General features: G+C 48.2%; 1 protein-coding gene across 13 annotated transcripts in view; it reads left to right on the top strand.

Moving 5' to 3' along the window:
* The window catches only part of PLEKHA7 (pleckstrin homology domain containing A7), a 216,371-nt gene that overhangs the window by 193,686 nt on the left and 9,236 nt on the right, over positions 1-13,449 (top strand). For 12 of the 13 annotated variants that reach the window (XM_047747418.1, XM_047747420.1, XM_047747428.1 and 9 more), the window contains 6 exons: positions 4,205-4,313; positions 4,479-4,705; positions 7,696-7,884; positions 7,984-8,101; positions 10,086-10,189; positions 10,730-10,930. In XM_047747418.1, coding sequence (XP_047603374.1) covers positions 4,205-4,313; positions 4,479-4,705; positions 7,696-7,884; positions 7,984-8,101; positions 10,086-10,189; positions 10,730-10,930 — 948 coding nt within the window. The remainder of the gene's footprint in view (positions 1-4,204; positions 4,314-4,478; positions 4,706-7,695; positions 7,885-7,983; positions 8,102-10,085; positions 10,190-10,729; positions 10,931-13,449) is intronic. The other variant, XM_047747419.1, reaches the window with a different exon arrangement.

The following is a 13,449-nucleotide window of genomic DNA, read 5'->3' as shown; positions in this document are numbered from 1 at the left end:
GAGCATCTGTCTAGCTGCCCTTTTAAGCTCATTTATAAGCTTTCATCTAAGATGGGCTCCGAGGGTGGACTTGCTAGACTGAAATGAGTGCACATCTTAAATGTTGGTGGATGCTGGCCAGTCACCCTCTAAGAGGCTGCACTCATTTGCCCTCCCACCCGCAGTGAATGAGGGTGCTGAACCTCTATCCACTCTTCTCCAGCACTTGACAGTATCAGTCTTTTTAGTTTTTGCCAGTCCACTGGTTGAAAAAGGACATCTAGTTTTAATTTGCATTTATTTAATTACTGGTAGGTTAGACATCTTTTTATATGGTCATTGGCCATTTGTGTTTCTACCATGCCTTATTTCATGGTGATTTAACATACTGCAGTCCCAGAATCCCTTTTTCTGCTCTGGAAAACAAATGGGTAAAATGTACAAGTCTTGTCACAGACTCCCTGAAGTATTTAACCATGTAAGTAAGTTACAAAGAGGCTAGTTTGAAGCCTAGCTCCTGCAACTCGACTTCCACCTAGCCTGGTGGCATTGCTCGTGCTTTCCCTGAGCACCACTTTGTGATCTGGGAAGCTCACAGAGCTCTTCTTTGAACGGGCTTTGTGCTAACTTCTTTGGTGTAATTCTAGGCCAGGCAAGCTGTTAGAGTCCTAAATAAGTCATGAAGAGTGGAGATATGCGTGTAGCCCCATATATACATTCTCAGGCAGGGGGCTTGGAAACTTGCCCCCTTTAGCCAGGTTTGGCTGTGAGAAAATTCACAGGCTTTTCAGTAAAGGTGAGTGGCTTTATTTGTAAAGATCCTCATGACTACCTGCGCTGGCAAGCCAGAGGATAAAAGAACATTGAAGTAACCGGGAGAGGCAGTGATAGATGAGGCTGCCTGTGCATGTCCCTGCTTCTGGACAGTAAGTGCAGGCGTCTGCTGAATGCAGTCCATAGGAGCCTTTCTGCCCAGCATGGTGTGAGGGTCCAGGGATGAAGCACCACCCCCTGTGCCCCAAAAGTTTCCTTCACCTTGTCCTTCAGTTCTGAAATTCCATCGTCCTTGGAGAACCTTAGAGGCTCTCTGGCTTTTGCTTGTCCTTGGTCTTCTTCTCTTACATGTGGGGGTGACAGAAGGGCTAAATAGGGGCAGGACTGCAAACTGACAGGTAAAAGTATGCCAGATAGACTGCTGGAGGAGTGGGGAGAGAGTTGATTTTATTCCGACGCTCCTCCTTTACCTGTTCCCAGCACCCTGCTTGGGGACCTCTGCTCCTGAGATAATCCTGTTAGCTTACACACACACACACACACACACACACACACACACACACACACTCTCTCTCTCTCTCTCTCTCTCTCTCTCTTTCACATTCTGGGTTCAATACCATGTCTGTTTTAGGACACTTGTGCTTCGGGGTGGAGCTGAGCATCAAGCCCTTTCCTTATTTATTAGCCCTGAGGATGTGCGTTGGAGTTGGAAGGGTGGAGAGAGTATGAGAATGTGAGCTCCCTTAGGAGGGAGGCTTCAGACATCTGTTGTCACAGCTGTTGGGCAGCATTGATCAGGGAGTTTTAAAGTGATTGGGCCTTTTTTCACTCATCATCCATGTGCTGAGAACCTGTGAAGATACACCAAGGGCATATAGTCTACTTGCTGAATCAGGCAAGTCCCTAAGTATCACACATGCAAGAATTTTTCCACTGGAGGGTGGCTGGGTGCCTTGAGAGGAGATGGGGTGTGAAGCCTTTGTTTTTAAGTCTATGGGGAGTGATCAAAACATTGTCCCATGACAATTTAAAAATTAAAAAAAAAATTTTTGATGTTTAGACAACTCTATTAAAAGGTGCCCACAAATTAATATCCAAAATATGTAAAGGACTTATATAAGTCAATACCAACCCCCCCCCAAAACCCCAGAGAACAAAAAACATTTAAAAATGGGCAGAGGACCCTAATAGACATTTTGCCAAAGACATACAGATGGCCAACAGACACATGAAAAGATGGTCAGCATCACTTATCATTAGGGCAATGCAAATCAAAACCACAATGAGGGGGCACCTGGGTGGCTCAGTGGGTTAAGCCTCTGCCTTCGGTTCAGGTCATGATCTCAGGGTCCTGGGATTGAGCCCCGAGTTAGGCACTCTGCTCAGCAGGGAGCCTGCTTCCCCCTCTCTCTGCCTGCCTCTCCGCCTACTTGTGATCTCTCTCTCTCTCTGTCAAATAAATAAATAAAATCTTGGGGGAAAAAAAAACCACAATGAGATTACCTTACACCTGTCGGAATGGCTAAAATAAAAAAGAAATAAATGTTGGTGAAGATGTGGAGAAGGAGGACCCTTGTGTTCTGTTTGGCGGGCGTGTAAATTGGTGCAGCCACTCTGGAAAACAGCATGGAGGGTCCTCAAAAAATTAGAAATACCATATGATCCAGCCATTCCTATACTGGGTATTTAGGCAAAGGAAATGAAAATACTAATTTGAAAAGATACATGCACCCCTATGTTTACTGAAGCATATTTACAATAGCCAAGAAATGGAAGCAACCTAAGTGTCAACTGATAGACACATTTTTATGAGAAGATGTGTTATACACACACAATGGGATGTTAGGCAGTTATAAAAATGATGAGCTCACGCCATTAGCAAGAACATGGATGGAGAGTATTATGCTAAGTGAAAGAAGTCAGACTGAGAAAGACAAATACCATATTATTTCAGTCATGTGGAATCTAATAAACAAAAGACTAAACAAAAAGGAATCAGACCTCTAAGCACAGAGAACAAACTGATGGTCGCCACAGGGAAGGGGGTTGGAAGCGATGCACAAAACAGGTGAAGAGGAGTGGGAGGTACAGGATTCCAGTTATAGAATGAGTAAATTGTGGGAATAAAAGCCACAGCACAGGGAATATGATAGTAATTGCGATAGCGCTGTATCATGACATATAGTAGCTACACTTGTGGTGAGCATAGTGTAAGGGTTAGAGAAGTTGAATCACTATGTTGTACACCTGAAACTAATGTAACACTGTGTGTCGACTATACTCAGTAAAATGCCCGGAGTCCCTTAATCATGATGAAACCTGCTCACTGCTTTCTAGGACCTGTCCCCATCTGATTTTGTTTGTGACTTGTGAGAGTGTGCATAAGTTTTATCACATAATTCACATACCATAAGATCCACCCTTTTAAAATCTACAATTTAGGGGTTTTTAGATTATTCAGAGTTGGGCAACTATTGCCACAATCAATTTTATAACATTTTCATCATCCCCAAAAAGAAACCCTCTCTTTCTTAACAGTCCCTCCTCGTCCACACCCCCAACCGCCCAGCCTTGCTCTAGCCAACCATATTCTATTTTGTGTTTCTTTGGATTTACCTCTTCTGGACATTTTATGTAAGTGAAATCATATAAAATGTGGCCTCTGTGTCTAGCTTCTTTCACGCGGTATAAACATTTTCAGGGTTGGTCCGTGTTGTAACACGTATCGGTACTTCATTCCTTTTTCTTGCCAAGGATTCATTGCCCATTGTGCTTTTAAATGAACCTCAAATCCCAGGACTCAGCTTTGTCTTTTCAAAGATCCTCTTTATATTCTGGGGATGGTGTAACCTCTAGTCTTTGCCTTCTCTTCCCTTCTGCCGTGGTTGCCTGAAACAGTCTGTTTTTTTTTGTTGTTTTGTTTTGTTGTTTTTTGTTTTAATCACGGTAAAATATGCATAACATAAAGGTTCTTACCTTAGCTGTTTTTAATATACAGGTGAGTAGTGTTATGTACGTTAAGACGGTGCAGCCAATTTGCAGAACTTTCTTCATCTTGCAAAACTGGAACTCTGTACCCATTAAGCAATACTCCTCATTCCCCTCTCCACCCCAGCCTCTCCTAACCACTCTTCTGTCTCTGACTTTGATTGCTGTAGATACTTTGGAAGTGTATAGTATTTAAGGCATCTCTTTTTAAATTAGGGGGAACTAGGCAAGGTGAATCACTGAGACCTCCTCTGAACTTCTCCCCTGGATCTTGGGTGTCTTTCATATGTGTGTTTCCCTGTGAAGCTCTGAGGCAGGCTTGGCTCTAGCCCTGGTGGGGTTTCCAAAGGGGATGCTGCCCCCCAGGGTGAGGGGCTATGTCTGAAATGACAGCATAAGTCCTAATGAGAAACTTCTGGTGAGGTGCTAAGAAGGAAGTGAACCACCACCTTGTCTTTCTCAGGAGAAATCGCAGATACAGAAGGATCTCTGGAGGATTGAAGATGTCATCGCAGGCCTGAGTGCAAATAAGGAGAACTTTAGAATCCTGGTGGAATCCGTCAAAAATCCAGGTGAGTGGGCCATCTTCCTGGGGGTGGGGGGTTGGAGGCCAATGCCCACATACATGGGCTGTCCCTTGAGGAGGTCAGGTCTTTATGGCAAAGTCACTCCCCTTGTCCTCCAAGGAAGAGGGTCTTTGTTCTATCTCATCCTTTGTTTCCCTCCATGCTCCTTAGAGAGAAAAACGGTGCCTTTGTTTCCTCACCCGCCTGTGCCTTCACTCTCGACTTCTGAGAGCAAGCCGCCCCCACAGCTCAGCCCTCCTACCAGCCCCGTGCGGACCCCTCTGGAGGTCCGACTCTTCCCCCAGCTGCAAACCTATGTGCCGTACCGACCTCATCCACCCCAGCTGAGGAAAGTAATGTCCCCTCTTCAGTCACCAACCAAGGCGAAGCCCAAAGTTGTAAGTATCGATGACCAGGAGCTGAGTGCCATTGTTTTCTCTCTGGGAGATGATTGTCTTTCTCTGTCCTAGGTCAGCTTCTGTTGGAAGAGAAGCTTTTGGGGAAACCCGGGGAGATGGAATCAGCCAGAGTCCCGAGCTATGAACAGTTAAAGAGTGGTGGAGCCGACCGTCGTGCTCCCAGAACTGGAAGGGCCCTGAGAGAGGATCTAGCCCAGTCTTCCCATTTTACATTTGGGAAAACTGAGGCCCAGCAAGAGGAAATGACTGTGCTAAGTAGGATGGGATTGTGATATAGACCACACAGAGGCAGGTGGCTGCCCCACGCGGACTCCATGCAAACCTTACACAAGCTCATGGGTGAGGGACTCCTCTCAGCAAAAGAGCATCTTTGTCTTCCCTGGCAGCTGAGCAATCTGCTGAGTTGTAGGATACAGTTGATCTTCACAGTATGCAGACAGGAAGGTCTCTGTCCCATCCCACACACGAGAGAACTGAGGCCCAAAGGTGTTAGCATTTGCTGAGAGTCTCCACATCTCCTATTTTTTGCCATCTGCCATCTAAGTGGACATTCAGCCCAGCTCCCCAGATCAGGTTTGTGGCCCGTGTGGTTGCCCAAGCCAGCACCTTGGCTTGCCTGGCAGAGAGAAGGGCCAGGCTTTTGACAGTCTGGGAGCACAGGAAACTTTAAGAAAACAGAAGATATGGTCAGGAACAATGATGGCTCATGTCTCCAGTGCCAGGCTGGGCTTGGCTGGAGAATACAAGGGATCTGGTCCAAGTGACAGGGAAGCCATAGTAAGGGGGACCTTGGGATGGGGACCTCCAGGTTTTGCTAACAAAGGCTTAGAGGAGCTTTGCCTGGGTATGGGGTATGCCTAGGACCTCTGAGAAGGTTGGTGTGCAGTGCTGGCTAAAACACACAAGTTCCCATCTCTTGGCCCTCACTGTCCACCTGCTTCCAGCCATCATCCAGGGCCCAGAGCTGGAAGACACATGCTGAACTGAGTCAATGTGAATTTCTTCAGATTGTATATCTCCTTCCCGATTATATATCTAAGAGGCAGTGGGGTACCAGCCACAAAACAGGAGGTGGGGAATAGCAAAATACAGCAGGAATGGCTAGGGCAGACAGCTCCTGACTTAAGACAAGATGCCTGCTAGCGGGATGAGGAGCAGAGGGAAAAGGTGGTAGCCTGGGAGCTGGACTGCCTGGATTGCGGCTCTTGTTCTCTCACTGGGTCCTTGGACAAGGGCTTCCTCAGTTTCCCCCTGTGCACCATAAGCAGCTTGGAATAGATGGTCACAGAGGCTTTTCACAGCTGAGTCCTCTGTGGCCCACGGGCAGGGACTTTTCAAGTTGGCTTGTCTTCTTTCCCTTTGTTCACCAGGTTTACTGTTTGTTACTGTTTGTTTCATGTTTCTGTTTGTGAAACAATAATATCCTGAGATTGACCTAAAACATGAATATATAATTTAACAAATAATAAAGAGACCACCCATTTATACCAACACCTAAACGAAGAAAATAGAACTTTGTCAGGAACTAGAGACCTCAGACCCATCAGTCCTTTTCTGCCAGAAGTTAACCATTATCACTATCTTGACTTTTTGACTTTTTGGATAATTTCCTTCCTTCCTTCCTTCCTTTTTTTTTTTTTTTTTTTTTTTAGTTTTGCTACCTGTGTCTAAATTTGAGTTTTGCCCACATACAGTGCTATATTCTTCTGTATCTTGCACTTGTCTGCAACATTATTTTTGGGAGACTTATCCACATTGTTACATGTAGCAATAGTTCTTTTATTTTTGCTTGGCTTATTTTCTTGAATTTAAGGTCACTTACTTTTCTATTAGATAATATTCTCCAAGAGCACAAAATCAAAAGATACAAAAAAGTATATAACAAAATGCCTCCTCCCACCCTCCATCTCCAGACATTCTTTTCCCTTCAATCAAAGCAGTTTTTGTGTTTGTGTCCATGTTTTGTGTTTACCTTTCTGGGGAGCTTTTTAGAGATTGGTGATTCCAAGACATTGTCAGGATTGGAAGCCGCTGATGCCCAGAGAGCGTGTGGGTATCTGGGATGGGAGGCTTAACTTTCACACAATAGTGAACTGTGTCACTTTACCAGAATGCTGATAAACCTTCCTAGAGCAAGCTTCAGCACCCTTTCCTGACCTTTCCAGAATCCTGAAAAACAAAGCAAAATTAAACTAAGGAAGGGGGGTGGTTAGGAAGGATGGTCCCTGATTCCAGGAGTGGGTGTTCATGGCAGTCAGGGGCCAGACTGTTGGTCTGTGTAGAAGCCACAGCCCTTAGAGAACATTTATTAGGGGGCGGGGGTGAGTTTCAAGGAAAATAGTTATATTCATCACCGCCCAGCGAGTGGGCTGCCAGGAAGGCAGTGAGTCACCCGTTGCTGACTGCTTATTCAGTCCCCGAGTCAGGAAGGAGGAAATAGTTTGTAACCACGCACATTTCTGGTAGAAAGGGCATGGACAGGGGATGTAGACTGTCCTTGCTCAGATAGCAACCTGTTGAAGGATCCAGAGACCGTGCAGGGACAGTGAGCCTGCTCAGTCTGAGAACTCTGGAGGGGGAGGTAGGTGTTTGTTCTGCAGGTGGTGGTGGTGGTGGGTTGCTGTCATCAACATACAGATAAGCACAGAGTTGCCAGCCTAGAGCCCCCTCCCCACCTTGGTACACTTCGTGGAAGTGGAGTAAGACCACAGACCCAGGAGACTGGATTTTGTATAGGTTTGAAAAAATGGAAAACAAGTGAATTGAAGGGAAGAATAGTATTTGAGAAGAGGCACCCCCCTTCTCCGCAGCTCATCTGGGGGAAGTGTTGGCATCCCTGGGCTGTAGTGGTCCTACTCTATAGGCCTGAGGTGGCCCACTCCAGTCTGGTGGGCCACCGCCTCAGTGACGCCACATCTTCCCTCCAGCTCCCTCTCACTGGCACTCATTCTGGTTCTTTCTCTGAGCAGGAAGACGAGGCACCTCCCAGGCCCCCACTCCCTGAGCTCTACAGTCCAGAGGACCAGCCCCCGGCAGTGCCACCTCTGCCAAAGGAGGCCACTATCATCCGGCACACGTCAGTGCGGGGTCTGAAACGGCAGTCGGATGAGAGAAAGCGAGACCGGGAGCAGGGGCAGTGTGTGAATGGGGACTCAAGGGTGAGCAGGGGGGACCTCTGGGGCTGCCCTGCTGTGTGTGAGGGGAGGGGAGGTGGCATGATACTGGGCAGGTACTACAGCCTCAGACTCTGCCCACAGGTGGAGCTCCGGTCATACGTTAGTGAGCCTGAGCTGGCGACTTTCAGTGGGGACATGGCCCAGCCCTCCCTGGGACTAGTGGGCCCTGACAGCAGGTACCAGACACTGCCAGGCAGAGGTAAGGCAAACCTGTCCATGGAGGCTTTCTGGGAAACCCTGCTACGACCATACCACTGCTCCCCAGTCGCTCTTCTGCCTGCAGCTGGGGGCCTCAGCAGCTGTCACGGAGACTCTGGGCTGCAGGGAGGGCCTGTCCTTCCTTCCTCTGGCCTCCATCCTGATTCTCTTTCTCTTTTATCACATCTGCCCCTGGAAATAATGATAATAACAGTTACTTTAAAGCCCAGCACTGTTTCAAGCTCTCTATATTCACCTAGTTAATATTTATAATAATCCTAGGAAGGGAGGGCTATTATTATCATTTCCACTGTAGAGATAAGAGAACTAAGACTCAGAGGAATTAACTAACTTGCCAAATGGCCAACAGGTGATGGAGTGAGAATACAGTCCCAGTGTTCTGACTCTGGAGCCTCTGGCCCTGCAGGCTGGGAAGTTGGGTGACTGCCATCAGTTTCACCATCTCAGGCCTTCCGGGGGCATTTTGGCTGTCCTGTATCATTCAAAGACTCCATGAGTCCCTTCTATAAACAAACACACTTCCCTTCTCCTTGTCCTCCCCTATCCCTTCCAGATGGGGATGGGAGCAGACTTAGGCCCTTAGGCTTACCCATACCCTCTTAGTCCCAACAGCCAGACCCTCTTCTCAGAAATCCTCTTAAAGGGAAGTCTCCTGACCTTTTTGCACCTGGGGCTCCTGGAATCTCTGAGCAGGCTGAACACATTCCTGCATCAGTTCCTCCCCTGATCCTCCTGTCTGATCCCTAAGGTGGGCGGTCAGTGCTTTCCCCACTGGCCAGGTGCAGAAGCAGAAGGAGCCACAGCTGTGGTTCTGGCACCTGCAGGGTTAGAGGCCTAGGCACGATATGGCCTGAGCTGGTCCCTGGAGGGTGTAGGCTCTGGATTTTGCTGAAGGGGGCCACAGCAACCCTTGGCACTTGCCCAGGGACACTTCCCTTAATTCGTTATGGCATAGGTGTATATCAATGGCAGTATTAGTGGCATTTGGGGCAGGACGGTTCTTTGTTGCTCAGGATTCTCTTTGCATTTCAGGGCATTTATTGTTCTTTCCCCTATGTGCCAAATGCTAGTGGTGTCCTCAGTGGGTGTGATGCCCATTTCCAGATGTCAGTCAGAAACCACCCCTGATAAGAATTGGTGTTAGCAGAGAAAGCACAGACAGTGGCATCAGCCAGCGAGGGTGAGATGATTTCTTTAAGCCATAGGACCGACCCAGATGTGGGAAGCACAGAGTCAATGATATTCCTACAATGTGACTTTGGACAAGTTCCTTGACCTCTCTGAGCCTTAGGCTATGCATCTCTGCAGTGGTCAGGTAATGCTTACATGGTAAGACCGGTGGAACAAAATCTGTATAAAACACCAAGTACAGTGTCTGCCTGTTCCATAGTTAAGTGCTTAATAAATACTTGGTGCTGCTGCTTTCCCTTCATTCATTTATTCCTTCAGTCATTCAGTCAGTCGGTCAGGCAGGCATCGTTAAATTTGCAGGCTAGTTGGTTAGGTGTGTTGGCACTGTGGTCAGTGCAGTAACCAATGCAGGTACTGAAGGATATAGAGGTCAGTAAATTCTGCCTGGGGCATTTGAGAAGGCTTCACACAGGCAGGACATCTAGGTTGGGTCATGCAGGATGCACAGGAGTGCACCAGGAAGAAAGGAGGAGGAAGGGCATTCCTTCCTCTTCATCCTTTCTACCTGCCAAGCAGCCCAGGTCTTCTGCATGTGAAGGAAGACTAGGGTGGTCTGTAGATCTCCAGGGACGCTGTACCCTACTGGGGACAAAGAGCACCCCTGGGCTGGCCCCTCCTCCTCTACCAGGCCTTGCTCTTCTAGGCCCTGGGGAGGAAGAGGAATGGGTTGTTGGCTAGGTCCTCATGGTCCCCTCTCAGGAGTGGGAGGTGATTTGGGAGGGGCTGGTGGCCGGTCCACCCCATCATAAATACACTTCTCTTTCCTCATTAAGGGCTCTCAGGGTCCACGTCAAGGCTCCAGCAGTCATCCACCATTGCTCCCTACGTCACGCTCCGGAGGGGTCTAAATGCCGAAAGCAGCAAGGTGACCTTCCCTATGAGTGGCCTTGGGAGGCAAGGGCTATGAGGTGGATGGTGACTGGCAATCCTGGGAGCCCCAGGGATGGCCTTTGAGGTGACCTCAGCCCTTCCTGAGCTCAGGGTCCCTGTCATCATGTGCTCAGTGATATCTTTCCCACTGCCCACCTAGAAGGGCATCATCTGGCTCTCTTTGTTTCTTGAGGACCACCCCTTACCTTTCTCTCCGGCCTTTTAGGCTCACAGGAGGGTACCTAGAATGTCTGTACCCTGAGTTCTGGCCCCATCACATGCTACATGTGTGTCTAGCTGGACAGGCCTGGGCCTCAGTGTCTGCATCTGCAGAATGGGGTCCTCTTCAGAGAGCCGGAGTATGCTTAGAGGGTGTGTGTGTGTGTCCTCTTCAGAGAGCCGGAGTATGCTTGGGTGTGTGTGTGTGTGTGTGTGTGTGTGTGTGTGTTAGTGTGTGACAGAGAGAGAGAGAAAGAAAGGACAGGAATGATGGCTGCCCTCTGAGGCCCAGCCCAGCTGCCCTGTCTCTCACCTTCCTGCTCCTCAGAGACCCAAGAGTGCCTTGGAGCGCCTGTACTCAGGGGATCACCAGCGGGGCCAGATGAGCGCGGAGGAGCAGCTGGAGCGCATGAAGCGGCACCAGAAGGCCCTGGTCCGGGAGCGCAAGAGGACGCTGAGCCAAGGAGAGAGGACGGGTCTGCCTTCGTCCCGCTACCTCAGCCAGCCTCTCCCTGGAGACCGCGGCTCAGTATGTTAGGAGGGTCTAGGCAGGTGGGGCTGGGACGGGGAGCAGAGCTTCCCCGAGTTCCCCAAACGCAACGAATATCACACCCTGGAGAGAGCAGGCCTTCGACCGAGATGGTTCAGAGAACACCCCATAGGCTGTGTGTCCACAACCTGGGCCACAGCTATGACCTGGTCAGAGGGTGATCCAGACTCAGAGAAGGAGTGAGGATGTCACAGCAGGAGCCTAGGAGCCAGAGCAAGTGTCCCAAGTTTGTTCTCCAAGCTGAACTTGAGAGAGGACTTTGTAACCCTCAGAGTCTCAGCTGGATCAAGGACTTGGGGATAGAGAGTTCAGGAATGGAGGAGGAAGATGGTGATATGATTGGTGAGGAGGAACGCAAGCCAGCTAGCCTCTCAGACCCCTCAGAGATGCCCTGCAAAGGAGCTGAGCACAGGGTTAGGCTCCACAGCCCTGATGGCTGGCGGTTTCCCCCAGCTTCTGGTGCTGGCAGGCCTCATGGTACCCCCCGGAGAGCAGGTGGGGGGGTACCTGTGCTGCCCCCTGGTGTGCTTCCTGGCGCTGCACCCTGCCCCTTTCCTTTGGGAAACATTCCATCAGACTATTCCGTTTCCCTAGCCCTCTAGCCATACTGCTGTTTTCCCTAATTCATCGCACAAGCTCTTTTGCTTTTAGTGTTACCGCTCATTGCCTCTCTAATCCTGCCTGATTGTGTTTACAGAAGCTTCTAATTTGCATTAAACATTCTTTAACTGGCCTGTGCTCTTTGTTACCAGGCTTGTAATAGAAGCTCTCATCTCCGTAGCCTGGCTAGCACTCCCATGTGTGACTCACCTTTCTGCTGTGCCCTTGATGCAGGCCTACTGACTTGAAATTCACTTAACCCAGAAGCCGCCCCACAGGGCTGAGCCAACCTGCTGCCTGAGGGCCGTGACCATGGGCAGAGGTCTGGGCATTACGAGTCCATCAAAGTCCATGCCTTACACCCGGACGGCAGACACAGGCTTCAGAGACTGCACGTTTAAATAAATACTACCAATCTAAAGTGGTTCAATTTTAATTCCTTTAGTCCTATCGCACAGTTTCTTATGGAAAACCTTTTGTGTTTCTCGTATTTAGTAATTTGAATTTGAATGGATGCCAAGATATATTATGTTCTGTATTCAGAGGGGCTCTCTGCAGCTGCTAGCACAGACACCAAAGGGGTAAGACCCAGCACACTCGTATCCTGAAAAGCTACAAAGCTGGTAACTTTTAAACTTTATAAGCAAATGTCATTTGGGGTAACACTGACCTTTTACAACCTGATGTCTCAAAAATGTAGAAAGATTATCTAAAAATCGTAACTTGAGTATCTTGTAAGTTTTCTCTTAAAAAAGACTTGTGTAAGTCTCTGCATCAACGCCAATAAACGTGTTGCTTAATGACAATGGATTGGCGTGGTTCTTCCCCAGGATACATCACAGAGTCTAGTGAACTTTTCCTGTTTGTGGAAACAATCAGGCTGGGTTTCAATGAGGACTTGTCTATTTGGGGCACTTGTGAGCGTGTAAGAAAATGTGCATTTTCTTTGTGAATCATTAAATTAATTTTTCATCCTTAAAACTTCAAATGCCTAATCCTTTCATGCTGTAATTGGAAATCATCACCTAAGAGCAATCCCACTGGCTTGGAGTCAGTATTGAGAGCTTGTGCATGAATGGGTGAAATGTGCCAATATGGCCATGGGTTTGGAGCTTTGGGGGTACATGAGGGGCACCAAAGACAATCATCACTTGGGGCTCTGTGAGATATATGGGGTGGGACGGAGGAGGTCTGCTGGGATGGAGAAGCATCTGCTTGGTTTCTGCTCAAGAAAAGAGAGACTTTGAGACTGTTCCCTCCTCTCAACAACCTCCTCTCAACAACAATCATGACCATAGATGATTTGAAAGGCCCCCGCAGAATCGCAGAGTTGCATTTGGATCTTAAAATGGCCAGTTTAGTTTTTCCCTCTGTGAAGTTACTTAGTACCTAAGTACTTAACTTAATACTTACTTAGTACCTAACTTAGTACCTAACTAAGTTACTTAGTACCTAGCTGGCACTAATGAAGAACCTGGGAAATGTTGTGTTTGATTTAGCATTTCAATTGTACGTAGTTTCATTGTTTTTCTAACTTAAAGTGTCTGCCCCCAAATAGATGCCTGGGTAAGCAGTAGTTTAGCTGCCTCCCTAGGCCCAAGCCATTCCTGCTTGGACCTTCCCTACCCTACTGTGGGTGCAGTACCCCCCACTCTTGGGACTATCCATTAGAGAAGGTCTTGGCTATTGGTATGTGCTTACCAGGGCCTCAAAGGGCTTGTTTTTTCCATCACTTCTGAGCTGAGTTGTATGGATTCTTGAACTAGAAAGGCTTCCACAAGCTATGGGGCAGCTTCTTTGGAGCTCTGTCCAAGGGTCTGTTTTGGGGTCACCCTCTTAGACTGAGAAACTTCCTGTATCTGGGGACCATTGTGAGTCTGAAGTTCATGGGTCTTAGA

Source organism: Lutra lutra, chromosome 10 (assembly GCF_902655055.1).
Source record: "Lutra lutra chromosome 10, mLutLut1.2, whole genome shotgun sequence".
NCBI classification, from domain to species: Eukaryota; Metazoa; Chordata; class Mammalia; order Carnivora; family Mustelidae; genus Lutra; species Lutra lutra.
This window is presented reverse-complemented; position numbering and strand designations above follow the sequence as displayed.